General features: G+C 40.3%; 1 protein-coding gene across 3 annotated transcripts in view; it reads right to left on the bottom strand.

Moving 5' to 3' along the window:
• Positions 1-206: 206 nt before the first annotated feature.
• spire1b (spire-type actin nucleation factor 1b) overlaps positions 207-13,283 on the bottom strand; it is a 43,125-nt gene continuing 30,048 nt past the window's right edge. Inside the window, exons 8-17 of one of the 3 annotated variants that reach the window (XM_035164697.2) lie at positions 12,609-12,738; positions 11,896-11,937; positions 7,695-7,858; positions 7,468-7,561; positions 6,837-6,979; positions 4,958-5,095; positions 4,623-4,693; positions 4,476-4,503; positions 4,061-4,353; positions 207-2,851 (exon numbers count right to left, since the gene is read on the bottom strand). In XM_035164697.2, coding sequence (XP_035020588.1) covers positions 2,596-2,851; positions 4,061-4,353; positions 4,476-4,503; positions 4,623-4,693; positions 4,958-5,095; positions 6,837-6,979; positions 7,468-7,561; positions 7,695-7,858; positions 11,896-11,937; positions 12,609-12,738 — 1,359 coding nt within the window. In that variant the 3' untranslated portion in view covers positions 207-2,595. Of the gene's footprint in view, positions 2,852-4,060; positions 4,354-4,475; positions 4,504-4,622; positions 4,694-4,957; positions 5,096-6,836; positions 6,980-7,467; positions 7,562-7,694; positions 7,859-8,753; positions 8,805-11,895; positions 11,938-12,608; positions 12,739-13,283 lie in introns of all 3 variants that reach the window. The other 2 variants (XM_035164696.2, XM_035164698.2) reach the window with 2 other exon arrangements.

Genomic DNA, 13,283 nt, shown 5'->3' with positions numbered 1-13,283 from the left:
AAATCATTCAAATTTATATATGAGCCGCAAACGCGTACGTTTACAATAAAAAAGTTAATTCAGTTGAATTTTATGAAAAACATTGACTGTAAATAAATATCTCTGCACACAATGTCCAGCACGCAAACAATAAAAAAGTGACAGTATATTGTAGAACTGTTTTTGAGTCTGAGTTTTGAATAAAAGGAAAAACTAAATAGACAGTGGACAGGTTTTCCATTAGTTTATTGTTGTAGTCATCATCTGTTGCAAACTCTGCAGGGAGTTACAGCTTAAAGGTAATACAGACTTTAAGGTACAAGCTACACTGTAGTACATGCATGATGCCGTCTGTCACACTGTGAGTTTTTTTTTTCCCCGTGGACCTCCAACACCTCCCCATCACATCGAGCTGAACACACTGTTGAGATATCACCGGATCAACACAGACCTGACCTACCAAAAAACCATCAGAAACAAAGTATGTACAGTAACAGTAGATGACTGTTCAACATGTGAGTGTGACCATAAAAAAAGGCAAATTTTAAGGCAGAAATATCACAGGAGGAATGTAATGAAGGGTAAAATGGATCCAGGCCACAACTCAGGTAATTAATCCTGCCTATGAGACTCTGGATGATGGAGGAAAATCATAAATGCATTATATTACCACTTGTTGTATGTGTTAAACATATGTTTGTACTGACAGATGGGGTTCATTAAACGTATATCAGTACAAACACATAAAAATGAGGTGTTTTTTTTACATGACAACACAAGTCAGGAGTCTAATAATGGAGTTAACACTATACATTTATCAATGTAAAGGTATATTTAAGAATAAATGCAAAAATATGCAGATGTTTCATATAAATGATTAATTGGCAAGTCTGAAAAATTATACATGGTACTGCAGATAATAATGTTTCTTTGTGTGGTTCTATGCACATCTGAGAGACACAAATACACAAAATAATGATTCCAAATGAACATACTTTACATTTCTGTTATATATGTCTGGTTAGGCAACATTAAAAGACAGAAAAGTCTTTTCTGAATCAGCTGCCTTCTGTTTGTGATGGGATCCGACAGTATTTTATTTTTGTCTTGTGCTTTTCATATCACTGGCTTGAAGTGGGCGGGGCTCAGTTGGAAACAGGTGATGTCATGTACTTTGATCAGTCAGGATTTAGCAACGCAAATCAGATGATAGTTGTAGGGTTGTTTTCTCATATAGGGGGCACTGCAACAATTTTCCACATGAAGTTACTCTCTACAGCTGGGTAATATTAAATATTGTTGTTGAGTTGCATTTTGGGATATTAAGCACTTTTAAAGCTTGACCTCTACAGGCACTAAAAGATACAATATCTCAGACCCCACTGCATCAGTTTTAACCATATTTTTCATAATGTGTCCAAGGCTTCATCAGTCTGCATCCCGAAATGTCGTTGGGCAAGATACTGAACCCCAATGGACTCCTGACGGGAGTTTAAGAATGGTATGTATAGAAATGAATGTGTGAATGAGTGAATGTGAATTGTACAGTAAAGCACTTTGAAAGGTAGATAAGACTGGAAAAGTGCTAGATAAATAGTCTATTTACCCAAACCCTGCCCATTTACATTGCCAGGACACTGGTAATCAAATCTGACACAAGCCACAGCCGCATAGTAGCACATTAGCTGAGTTTGAGAGTTAAGCTCTTACTGAAACATACTTAAGGGTGTTTTTCAAGAAACCTTTGCTTTGAGCGTAGCTTCTGTAGCTTGAATATTTAACATAGAGAAATGCATCTGATTTGGAATGGAACCACTTTTTTAATAACCAGGGGTTGGCCCAGTTTGTTGCAAGTTCACTGCAAACACACAGCAGGTGTAAGACTGATGAGAAAGAAGTTATATTTGGCACTAATTCTGCATTAATGACAGATGATCTTTCTAGATGTGATGCAAAATAAAACACGTGATGTTTTTTTTTCCTAAAGAAGAACAGTGATGCTTTGTAAAACTTGGGAAACAAAAAAGCTTCATCAGAAAAATAAAGCTACAAATCAATAAACAAAGGGTGACCTTTTATCGAACAATCATTTACTGTATATATACATGTGTAAAAAAAAAAAAACTAATTTCAAACCCATATAAAACTAACAGTTTGATATTCCACAGTTTCAGTTGTGTCACCCTAAGTTCACAACATGATGTCTGTGTCTCCTGCAGTGCAAGTGCCTGAGGACGTCACACACCAGTCCTTCTTCTGTCTTGTGCTTGTTGATTTGAAATGTGAGTTGGGGTGGACCATGCTTTTGTGCGAGCAGACAGGAGGGAGTTCAATCTGCATTGTTCTTGCCTCTTAAGTCAAAGGTCTGTGGTCAGAATTTAAAGGATCATCTATGATAAAGAAAAAATAAATCTACAGTAAGCTGTTGTCTGGAGGAGCTGTACACGATGATCAGGACACAGCAACGAGACCACACTGTCTAAGACTAAGGTTCACGCCAGCCACTGTGAGAGCTTAATCTTACTGAATTACACATGTACAATAATCATCATATCCAGGGAGTGTTCTAATTGTGCAATCTGAGCTGAGAGCAGCCAGGGAGACGAATGAAGAGTTTCAGATCTCGTTGATTGTTCGTTCAGAGGGCCGGTACTCCTCCCCTCCTCTAGGAGAGGACAAGTAGAAGGATTGGGTCTTGCGTTTTAAGCGAGCCCTCTTGGTGGCAAGAGACAGGCTGTGCTTGCTGGAGGCAATTATGTCGGAGATAAACCTTTTGCAGTCCACACACACCTCCATGGTGGCCCAGTCCTCCGTCAGCTCCGAGGGAAGCTCAAGTTCTTCGTGAGACTTTAAAGAGCCGTGCTTCGAGAACCTGAAGAGAACAGAAACAGGGGAGAGAGAACACACTGTATTTATACATTTTATTTTGCCTCAGTGTTCAAGTCATAAGCAAACTTGACTGCTTGGTAACAATAACAAATAACTTACTTATGAACGACTAAAACTAGCATATTTTCTCACAAAAATGTAGTGATATGCAGAGGTACCACTACTGTACACTACATACCACTGTAGTGGGTTTGTTTTTGAGATATTTCATCTCAGTACAAAGTAGATGGAACCTCTTTTGTTGGACTCACTACATTGTGAAATGACATTTAAAAAAATCAATATCTAAATATCTGTCCCAAACAAATGTCCTTCTTACCCTGGACAAGACACAGGCCTCAGCTTTCACTGCTATCTCCAATTCAAGCAGCTGTTTATTTTAATTAAATTCACTCCCATTATCTTGGCTGGTGGCATAAATCTCAACAAGACAAATAAGTCAATACCTGAACAAATAATATCGAAAAGTGCTGCAGCGAGCCTTTGATTTAATTAGTATATCAGGATTATGACACTGAAATAATTCCACCATTTCAAGAAATGACGTGAAACGACAAATATGAGGTGGCACATAGGGACAAAACACAAAACTCTATATCAATATTAGGTCAAATGTGCTCCAAGGAAGGAGGGATCTAAAGCAGTTATTCTGTTATTAGTAAAAACTTAATTATATTTTACCAGGTCAACTCTTATTTGCTCTTACATACAGAGTTACATAATTTTGTTCATAGATTTACAACTTTCTTGTTGATATATCATAATGAAATGACCATGGCTAAAATACCTGCGGGTGCTATCAGATTTTTTATTGGTGAATCAAAATGTATAAAAATCACAACTTTCTAGTCTGGTATCATAACATTAACTAGATGTCAGTGACAATGTGCTGTAAATCTGAGGATACAAATTAGATGAGGAGGACAGTTTGTACTCAAACACCAACAGTCCTGACATAGAGCCGTAATCTCTTTAATATTGTTTTTTTTACAGTTTCTGCTAAGTTTTTGTATATGAATTAAAAAGATTGTGAGCATTTGGAGTATTTTTCTCTCTTGAGGTTCATCCGCAAACCTACAAACCCTCTGCAGCAGTCACAGTAATGAGAACAGCAACTTTTTTATCCAGATCAGAACATAACATTCTCTGTTGTGAGTCTGAGTAAGTAAATATCTGTGTTCATGGCTCTTACTTGGACATGGTCTTCTGGATGCTGTGGCGCTGCGGACTACTGGAGGATCTCTCAGATTTTGCAGCAGCTGCTGCTCCAGCAGGTTTTGCAGCTCCTCTAGGTGATCCCATCGTTGCCCTTTTCACAGCAGGGGACGGCTCAACCGCTTGCTCCACTGACGTCCCCGGCACTTCGTCCACAGAGAGTCCTTGTCCCACAGCAGCCATGGCTGTTATCCTCTCCCTCGGGAGGGTTTTGGTCGAGCCAATGGAGTAGATGGGCAAACTGGAGTAAGGTTTGGATGGCAGCCGCATCTGTCAGAGGAGGAAGGCATGAATGTAACAACTGAGAAACAATACTGAGGAAAATTATCCTTTGTTATGAAACCTCATGTTCTCACGTCACAGCTCAGAGAGAGTTATTCTGTAAGATTTACCTTTTTACAACACTGTGAACAGACAGGCCTGAAAAAGAGAAAGAATAGGAAGGTGAATGGTGATGGTGAATTTAATTATTTATACTTTCTTAGATTACCTACATAACATTTTGAAAACAGTTGAGATAAAGATTTCAAATGTTTTACTTTTTGCAAAACTGGCAGATGTAAGACCAGGTGAAAAGGGAAAACCTTTTGCTTCGACAACAGAAGCAGAGCTACAAGAAAAAAGACATGGGAAACAAATATTAGAACAAAAATAAATAAATGCAGACATTCAATAATGTGAGTAAATCAATTTGTTGACACTAGATATCACATTCTTTGTATCTCTGAGGGGAAATATATTTGCTCTTTCACCTTTTGCCAAAGTGAAGAAAGGTACAATTCAATCAATTCAGTAGAAGTGTTTCTACCATAAGTGAGGGCTGGTTACAACAGCCATCGACTAGTTTTATACTTTAGTGTATCGTACAGGTTACCTTTCCTTTCTTCATAGCGATGTAGATTTCTTTGTACTGCTGGAACTTCTCCAGCTCCGCCTTGACCAGCACCTGTCTGATGTGCATCACCTCCTCCACCGTCAGAGACAGACACTCCACAGGGAAACAGAACTCCTCCTGCAACAACAGCACACACACACACACACACACACACACACACACACACACACACACACACACACACACACACACACACACACACACACACACACACACACAAACAAAACACCATTAACAAACTAATGCATTTTGTTTTGTTTAACAAGACAGAAATTCAAGCCATGATTGTCTAGTTTCATTTGTAGGAATTGTGCTCATGGAAACGTTGTACTTCAGAGGAGAGTGAAATACAGAAGCAGAACTTCCAACGAATGCCTACGTCGCTCTGTTCCTGTTGGATGTGTAGATAAGCAACTGTCTGCTCAGCCATTTGCCATCATCACTTAATGGCTGAGTTATAGTAAGTGTTTTGTGTACAGCTTGTTCTACTGCCCTCAAGTGGCAAAACAATAAAATTAATTCAATTAAAAGTGAATAAAGATTTTTTTTAATGAGGCTGCTCATAAAATGGAAAATCCACTGACTTTAGGCCAGGGGCCGATTTAGGAGCGAGGCTAGGGGGGCCCCTGAAGTGCCCCCCCAACCCTTTTAGTTGTCTTAAATATATTTAATAATGTGTGGCTTTACTCAAAGCTATAGTAAAAAAAGAATGGATTAAATGTGCAACTTACTCAGTGAAGAATTGTGCATGGATGTTGGACAATTGGCCCCTGTGTTTAAATTGTGGCCCATTTATGGCCCCTGATTCAGAAGACTCCAAGATCTGCCAATGATTTTACACCTTACTGTTGTTTTAATAATCAGGTCAATCAATCAATCGGGGAATAATCAGCCTATGTGTGCTTTGTAAGTCTGAGAATATAACTCTGATAATGTCATCAGGGTTGCCTGGAAAACTAGTGTGGAAGACATACCCGAAGGCAGGGATGTTCTAAAAAGGATTGGTTGGATTGCATTATATCTATGTAAGAATCTAAGATCACATTTTTGGAGCCTGACCTATTTGTCAGACTAATTATCGTATTAGTTCACGTCACGAGTTACTGAGAGATGTACTTCGATCCCTGCTAACGTCATGACTCCTGACAGTTTGATAAGGCAAGAGAGGGTATGATGCATCAGACAGCTTCAAATAGAATTTTTTATATCTTTGGAATTATGGTGAAAACATTTCTAAAACAGTGTTTATTCTGGGCACTGAAAGCCCAGAAATATTAAGTTAAAATGTGTAGCTTAGTTTCAAATCATACATTAAAAGCTTCCCATTCCAGGACAACTAAAATAAACTGTTTGTCCCACATCCGAGCAGATTTGATGAGATGTAGTTGCAGATACCTACTTTAATTAGACTGTTAATATGTTACCAAAGGCAGTGAAATGAAGGATTTTGACCAAAGCAGCATCCAGCCCTAGGATGGGCAGCTACAGACTGACAAACCTTATAGCTGAGTGTCATCCACTGATGGAAATTCAAACAAAAGGATAACAGACGATGGTGTGTGTTTAGTTTCAATCCCTCTTCATTTCCTTCTCTGGTCACCCTCTGATGTTCCTCTTTATACACATGTCTCCCTCTATTTATCTGTCTTATTAAGTTACTGGACAGAATCATTGTGACCAATCCATCCCAGGCTCCAGTTCCTTAAAAAAATCAATTTGAATGCTGATGCATTGTGGGAGTTTTTACTGATCACACTCACATTATCTAAATTGTTTGTGTTTTTATAAGGTTTTTAATTCACTTTTTAAATATGTTTGATGATGTATAAGGACATGTAGGTAACGGTGTCTGACTCACCAGAGACCTGGAACTCTGTCTGGAAGGTGGCAGAAACTGTCGCACGTTGGTCGGGGTTTCCTTCTCGATGGAGTGTCTCCTCTGGGGGGTCTGACGCCTCTCTGGCTGAGGTGTGGAGGAGATGGGAAGGAACATGGGGGGAGCTGGTGTCCATAGACAAAGCAGAAGAGATGTAGAAGAGAGCAAAGAAGGCGGCTTAGATTGGGAGAATCCCCTGACTGGTTAAATCAGGGCTCAGGTACAGAGGTACAGACAGAATAGAGAAGTAGAAATACCAGTCTCAGTCCAAATCCATATTTTCACAGACTCATATGAAGTCACAGTGACTTTGATCTTTCACCTTCAACCACCAAAATCGAATTATTTCATTTCACCCTTGACCACCAAAACCATCTGTAAGTCAAAATGAATGTTTGTACCAAATCAAGGTATTCTTGAGATATCATGTTCACAAGATTGGGACTAACGGATAGACGGACAACCTGAAAACATAATACCTCCGGCCACTGGCTGTCGGAAGGATAAAAAAGCTGGTGAGACTGTAAAATCAAAACAACCCCATCACTCATCAGTATGTGGTTTAAGTTGAGGAGGTGACTGAGCTGTAACAGGGAAGTATTTCCTCACTCACTTTTCTTCCCCAGCACAGACTCCGGCGATGTATCATCCATCACAGATGTGGCCATACTGGAGCTGCTGGCTGATATGCGCCCAAAAATCTCATCCTGAATATGTGGAATACACAAGCAACTCACTCATTACTTACTCTGCACATGCAGGATGCAATGTTTCCAAAAATCCCACACACATACAATCCAAGCACACAGACGCATAAACACACAAACTCATTACACTGACATCAGAGTCCGAGCTGGACAGCTCGGCGAGGCTGGGAGCCTTCAGGAGCCTTTTCCTCTGAGGTGCAGAGTGACATCCAGAGGGCTCTAGTCTGGGGGAAGCTGTTCCGTTGCTCAGAGACAGAGAGCTGGACGTCCTTCTGCCCATGTACGGACTAAACTCATCTGTTCAGGGCCACACAAGAGACAGTTATTTAGATATAGACACAGAAAAACACTTGAGATGATTCTCAATTCTTCACACGATTCCTTGCATCTTTAGTCTGTTTTTCTTAAAAATCTACCATCAATGTTGCGTCCTCCCACACAGATTGTTTTCAGTTAATGTATGAATGGGAGGTAGGATGATAAGATGCAATGAATCCTGTTAGAGAAGACTGAGATCCATCCCAAGTGAAAAGAGGGCAGGAATGGTAAGTTGGTCTGAGGGGAGGCAAAGGAGCAGGCTGGTGTTACACACGGAGCATGGAGGCGTCTTTAATGAAATGTAATTTGGACTCTAAACTCCCTAAACAGGATTCTTTCTGCAGACAACCAAAGATCAACTCTTGAAACCAAGTCACTAACAGGGTCACTGAGCCCTGAATCAATTCAAGGTAACCAACCAAGTTCAAGTTCCCTTCCTCTTAACTGTGATTTCTGGGAGCCCAAAAGGACAAAAGAAACAACCTGAAAAGAGGGTTTTAGAGGGAGGCAGGGAGTGTGGGAAGGGGAGACAAGCAATTGCTACACCAGACAGATAAAGGGCCACGGCTGATAGGATCTGTAGGATCCTTCAAGTCTCTTCTCCTTGTGGGAAAAGCAACAACATGAGCTCATTGGCTCAACAGGAGCTAAACTAGAGCTGTGTCTTTGCCATGTTTTAAAATTCACTAAAACACAAATAGAGTAGCCATCATTAGCCATAACTGTACACTTTACCTGCATCTTTACCAGGACTTAGCATTCAAATATTCAAATAGAGGAAATATTAGTTCACAGCCAGGGAGGCAGACAGACAAGGCCGTTGGGTTACAGGTGAACGAGGCCTTTCTCAACCAGAGCAGCGCTCATACTTTACCTGTTCCTGCACGGAACAAATCCTGTGGCATACTGCGAGTTTTGCCAAAACCTAAAAGGGGACAGCTCCTTCATTAGGATAACTACTAAAGCATTCCATTATGAGCCTGTGCTGTCATAGACACCGATGATCTGTGATGACCAATGCAGTCCAAGTATTATTTTGTACTTTTTATCTCAAACATTTCAATAGTTTGAGATTTGGGGGGAATGTGGTTATCCTCACTCTGTTACATGGGTGGATCAGTATTACTCTTGTGTCTGTGCAATAAAGCTATAGAGCCAGGAGGTCACACACTCACAAACACTGCCAGTGTCCGAATCACCTCCTGGCTCTGGCTTAATAATTAGTGTACAGACCTAAGAGTGGTATTAATCTTCCTATCTGACTCTCAGCAAGATAGTTCAAAAAGCTAATTTCCCAAAATGTTTAACTACTCGTCGAAATTGTTGCCACCTTGACAGTCCAGTGGATCATCACACCATGACCATCATACAACGAAACGGTGTGATAGCTCATACAGAATTGGGCAACAGCAGCTAAAATCATTTAGCAGAGTTGATGCAAACGAAAACAGTAATGTGGATGTGGCCTTCATCAGGTCCATTGAAGTGTGTGTGGGTATGTTCAATCTCCCTATCAACGAGTAACAGAGTCAAGGAGAATCAAACTGCTCTCTCTGTACAAGAGTGATCAATTATAGAGGAAACTTTTTACACACACACACACACACACACACACACACACACACACACACACACACACACACACACACACACACACACACACACACACACACACACACACACCCTATTGGACAGCATGAATGAGAGAGGATGAGGTGATACAGATTGTGGTGTGATGAGAGACACTGGCTGCAGTAGAAGGGAAAGTGGATAACTCTGCATTATTCTGATTCCTTTTCCTCTGCAGTGTTTTCTTACTGCGTCAATCCAAACTGTCTCATTACGTTGTTCCTATGCATAGACATCACTGCTGCTGTGAGTCTGTTCAGGGAGCCACACTGATCCTGTCTCCATTAAGGACCCCTTTGTTTGAAGTTGATGACTCTTGAAGACACACGCAGTTACTCTTTCGGCCGCTCCTTCTCATTCCTTGATTACACTTCTGGCCGAACAGTTCCACATCACAGCAGTATGTTTGAGGGATAGTGAGCTTAGCAAAGGTGACACCTCTCCTGAGTGTTTAGAGATCAGCAGAAAGTTTTCGAGGCAGATAGCCCTTTCCATTTGTCTGACAGGAGCTGTAGATAAGAGGGACTGTATGAGCCGTTGACTCAGCACCTCTACTGTTCAGGGTAATGGGAACATCAAAATGATCTCCTGTACAGAGAGGTCGGAGCTGTGCTGAGGTAACACTAATGGTATTTCACAACCCTTCCCTCAGCATTCAAACATAAGCACGATAAAATTTCTCAACTCAGGAATAAAGCTACACACAGGAGAAACAATGTAATACATACAAATCGACTGTGTCATGATTCTGCTCCCTCTGTTGAACTTTTGAAAAGACTGGACTTTGGATTTGTGTTGTGGACTTCCAGTTGTGTTTGTGTTGTGACTTTGCTTAGTGTATTTAGATTTCTGCGTTTGTGTTCTGTGTTTCCCTTCCTTGGGCAGAGACCTGCCTAAGGTTAGATACTGTTTTGTGATCTATTATGTTGTCGTGGTTCCTGTTTTATTTTGAATTTTCTTTCCCTGTGTGTCTTTTTTGATTTCTTTCCCATCTTTGCCTGTTTTCCCTCCTTTGTTTTTTACCTGCCCCCTCTTTATTAGTTTTACCTGTGTCTTGTTAACTTGTGTATTTAATCACCGTCTTTCCCCTATGCTAGTTCTTCTCATCAGTTTGTCTGAGAGTGTTTCTGTGGGTTTCATATTATTATTCCTTGTGTGTTTGAACTACTTCAGTTTTTTGTGTTTTGGGACCTTTGACTTCATTTTGGACTGCCTTACTGTGAACTGGAACAACTAAGTTATAAATAAAGAATTGGTTTGATCTGTCCTCGTAAGTCATCTGCCTTTGGGTCCTCACCTTGCTCTGGACGAGACATAACTGGATGATGTCACAGAATTCACTGGCAATCAATGTAGTATCTTAACACTGGTGCCTTTTCACAGCAGCAGGAGAAGTGAAACCTTTTGATTATATTCCAGTCTTCATGTGAGGCAATGTGATCTGTTTTATTCAGACAGATGAGTCTTATCTTCTCATTTAGCAAATTCGGATAATGATAGAAGTTATAGGATCCCCTCTTCTGACAAAACACCATGGGCAGTGAGGCGTGCACATGCAATGAAACTTGCCCATACTACTTAACAATAACATTCAGCTCACAGTCTGTTATTTTGTATGAATAAAGAGATACATACAAAGGATCAGCAACACATTTCTTAGCTCTAGAGCAAAATATATATATATTGTGTGTAATGTAATGAGATTAAACACATTCTAGCTTACAGGAGAGGGACAGTATCTTTAGAAAGTACATGACTCCTGAAGACTCACATTAGCTTCAGTTGAACTTAAGACTATGTTTTATTAAAGTACTGTGTGTCATTGGCAGATAAATTGGTGTGTGAAGGAATTTCTTCATAGCCAGCAGGCTTTTTAAAAATGTTATCTTGTTTAAAATTGAATGCATCATTTATTTATTATAAATTGTGCTTTTCGTAAATTTTACTCCTTAACTTTGTGGTCTAAATGGCAAAATTTGTCAACTGAGTATATTGAGCAGTATATAAAATATCCACTATGTATCTGTTTTCCCCATATAAACACTGAGGGTATCACATGTCCTTAGTGTAACTGAAAATCCTGTGTATCCACTCTGTCGGTCAAATGTGTCACTCATCACTTTGTTCTCACCAGTGTCTCATCCTCCTACTGACCCGTGTCTCACATCATCACAATGTTTCACCTCCACACAAAGCAGGCAACCATCACCAACCACTGAAGCATGACATGAGATGTGTGCAGAGTGTGTGTGTGTTTGTGTGTGTGTGTGTGTGTTTGCATGTGTCTGAGCTAGGAAAGCAGATGAGCAGCCACAACAAGGAGGTTAACAGAAAGTCACAAAAAAATAAATTAAAAAAAAGCCAGGTAAGCAGCGAGGAAACTTTACCTGACGCATCAAAACTGAAAGACATGCTAAGTGGCCGAATTACTGCAAGAAGAAACAATCATGGCATAGTAGAGTTAAGGCAGGACTTATAAATTAAGACAGGGGTATAACATGCTTATAGTCTTTGTTCAGATCACTGAAGTATAAACACTTTCAGGATGGTAGATAATAGCATTTCAAATTAACCACAGCCAATGGTGAGAGATAAGTGACATTCAGAAACAGTAGTTGTTTTAGTACAATTAGTGGTCATGGAATTGCAGACACTTAGCATTATTATTCATGTACACTTTTCACTATATTGCACACAATATAGTCAACAAAACAATAATGTGCATTTGTTGCAATGCAAATATGATAAGTTAGGCAGAATTAGCTACAAGAGCAAAGAGCAGAGGTGCAAATAAAAGTGGAGCAAAGTGTAAATAAACTGAAGGATAAAGCTTAAAACAATGAAGGTACAAGATATTTCTTGTATTTGGTCGATTTGCACATGATGCCCAGCAGATGCAAGCATCATGTGCAAGAGAGAGAGATAGAGAGCGAGTGTGTGTGTGTGTGTGTGTGTGTGTGTGTGTGTGTGTGTGTGTGTGTGTGTGTGTGTGTGTGTGTGTGTGTGTGTGTGTGTGTGTGTGTGTGTGTGTGTGTGTGTGTGTGTGTGTGTGTGTGTCACATAACAAGAACAGTGACAAAGACGTGGCGAGTTTCCTTACCCAGCCTTCCTCTGCGGACCTGATCAGGTGACACAGGTCGCAGTTTCCTCTCTGCTTTGATTTCCTCCAGGATCCGCTCATGCAGGGTCGGAGGTTGCTGAGTCTGTGGCTTCAGCTTGCGAGCTGACACCTAGCACAGAGGATGATGGATAAAAGAAAAATATGTGAAAACAGTGAGTGAGTAAGTTTTGTGAAAGAAATCAATGCCACTAACAAACAGCTAAAACCAGCAGGCCAGTTCAATCAATCAATCAATCAAATTTTATTTGTATAGCCCATATTCACAAATCACAATTTGTCTCCTCAACACATTACCCAGAGTTCCATGATTGTAAGATTCATATCATATTCATATTTACACTGTAATGAAACTTCATGTAGAAAGCTGCAACATTCTTGCTTCACTAGAAAGGCTACAGTGGTTTTAACAGAGCAGCAATATAAAGAATTGAAAGTGTCCTCCAGTCGGTTGTCGATGCATTCAGCTGATTGTGACCCATAGTTTTATTATTACATGACATGTAGCAGCTGTTTTAATTATGACAGCAACAAGGTCTTTGCTAAGCCTGGGCCACACTGGGTTAGCACGTGACGGCTACATCGCTGATCTGCTGCGTCTCACAAAATGTTGTTCAAACAGGGAGCATGTCTGCTGCATGTCTGCAGTGGAGCTGC

Source organism: Hippoglossus stenolepis, chromosome 8 (genome assembly GCF_022539355.2).
Source record: "Hippoglossus stenolepis isolate QCI-W04-F060 chromosome 8, HSTE1.2, whole genome shotgun sequence".
In the NCBI taxonomy this organism is placed as follows: domain Eukaryota; kingdom Metazoa; phylum Chordata; class Actinopteri; order Pleuronectiformes; family Pleuronectidae; genus Hippoglossus; species Hippoglossus stenolepis.
This window is presented reverse-complemented; position numbering and strand designations above follow the sequence as displayed.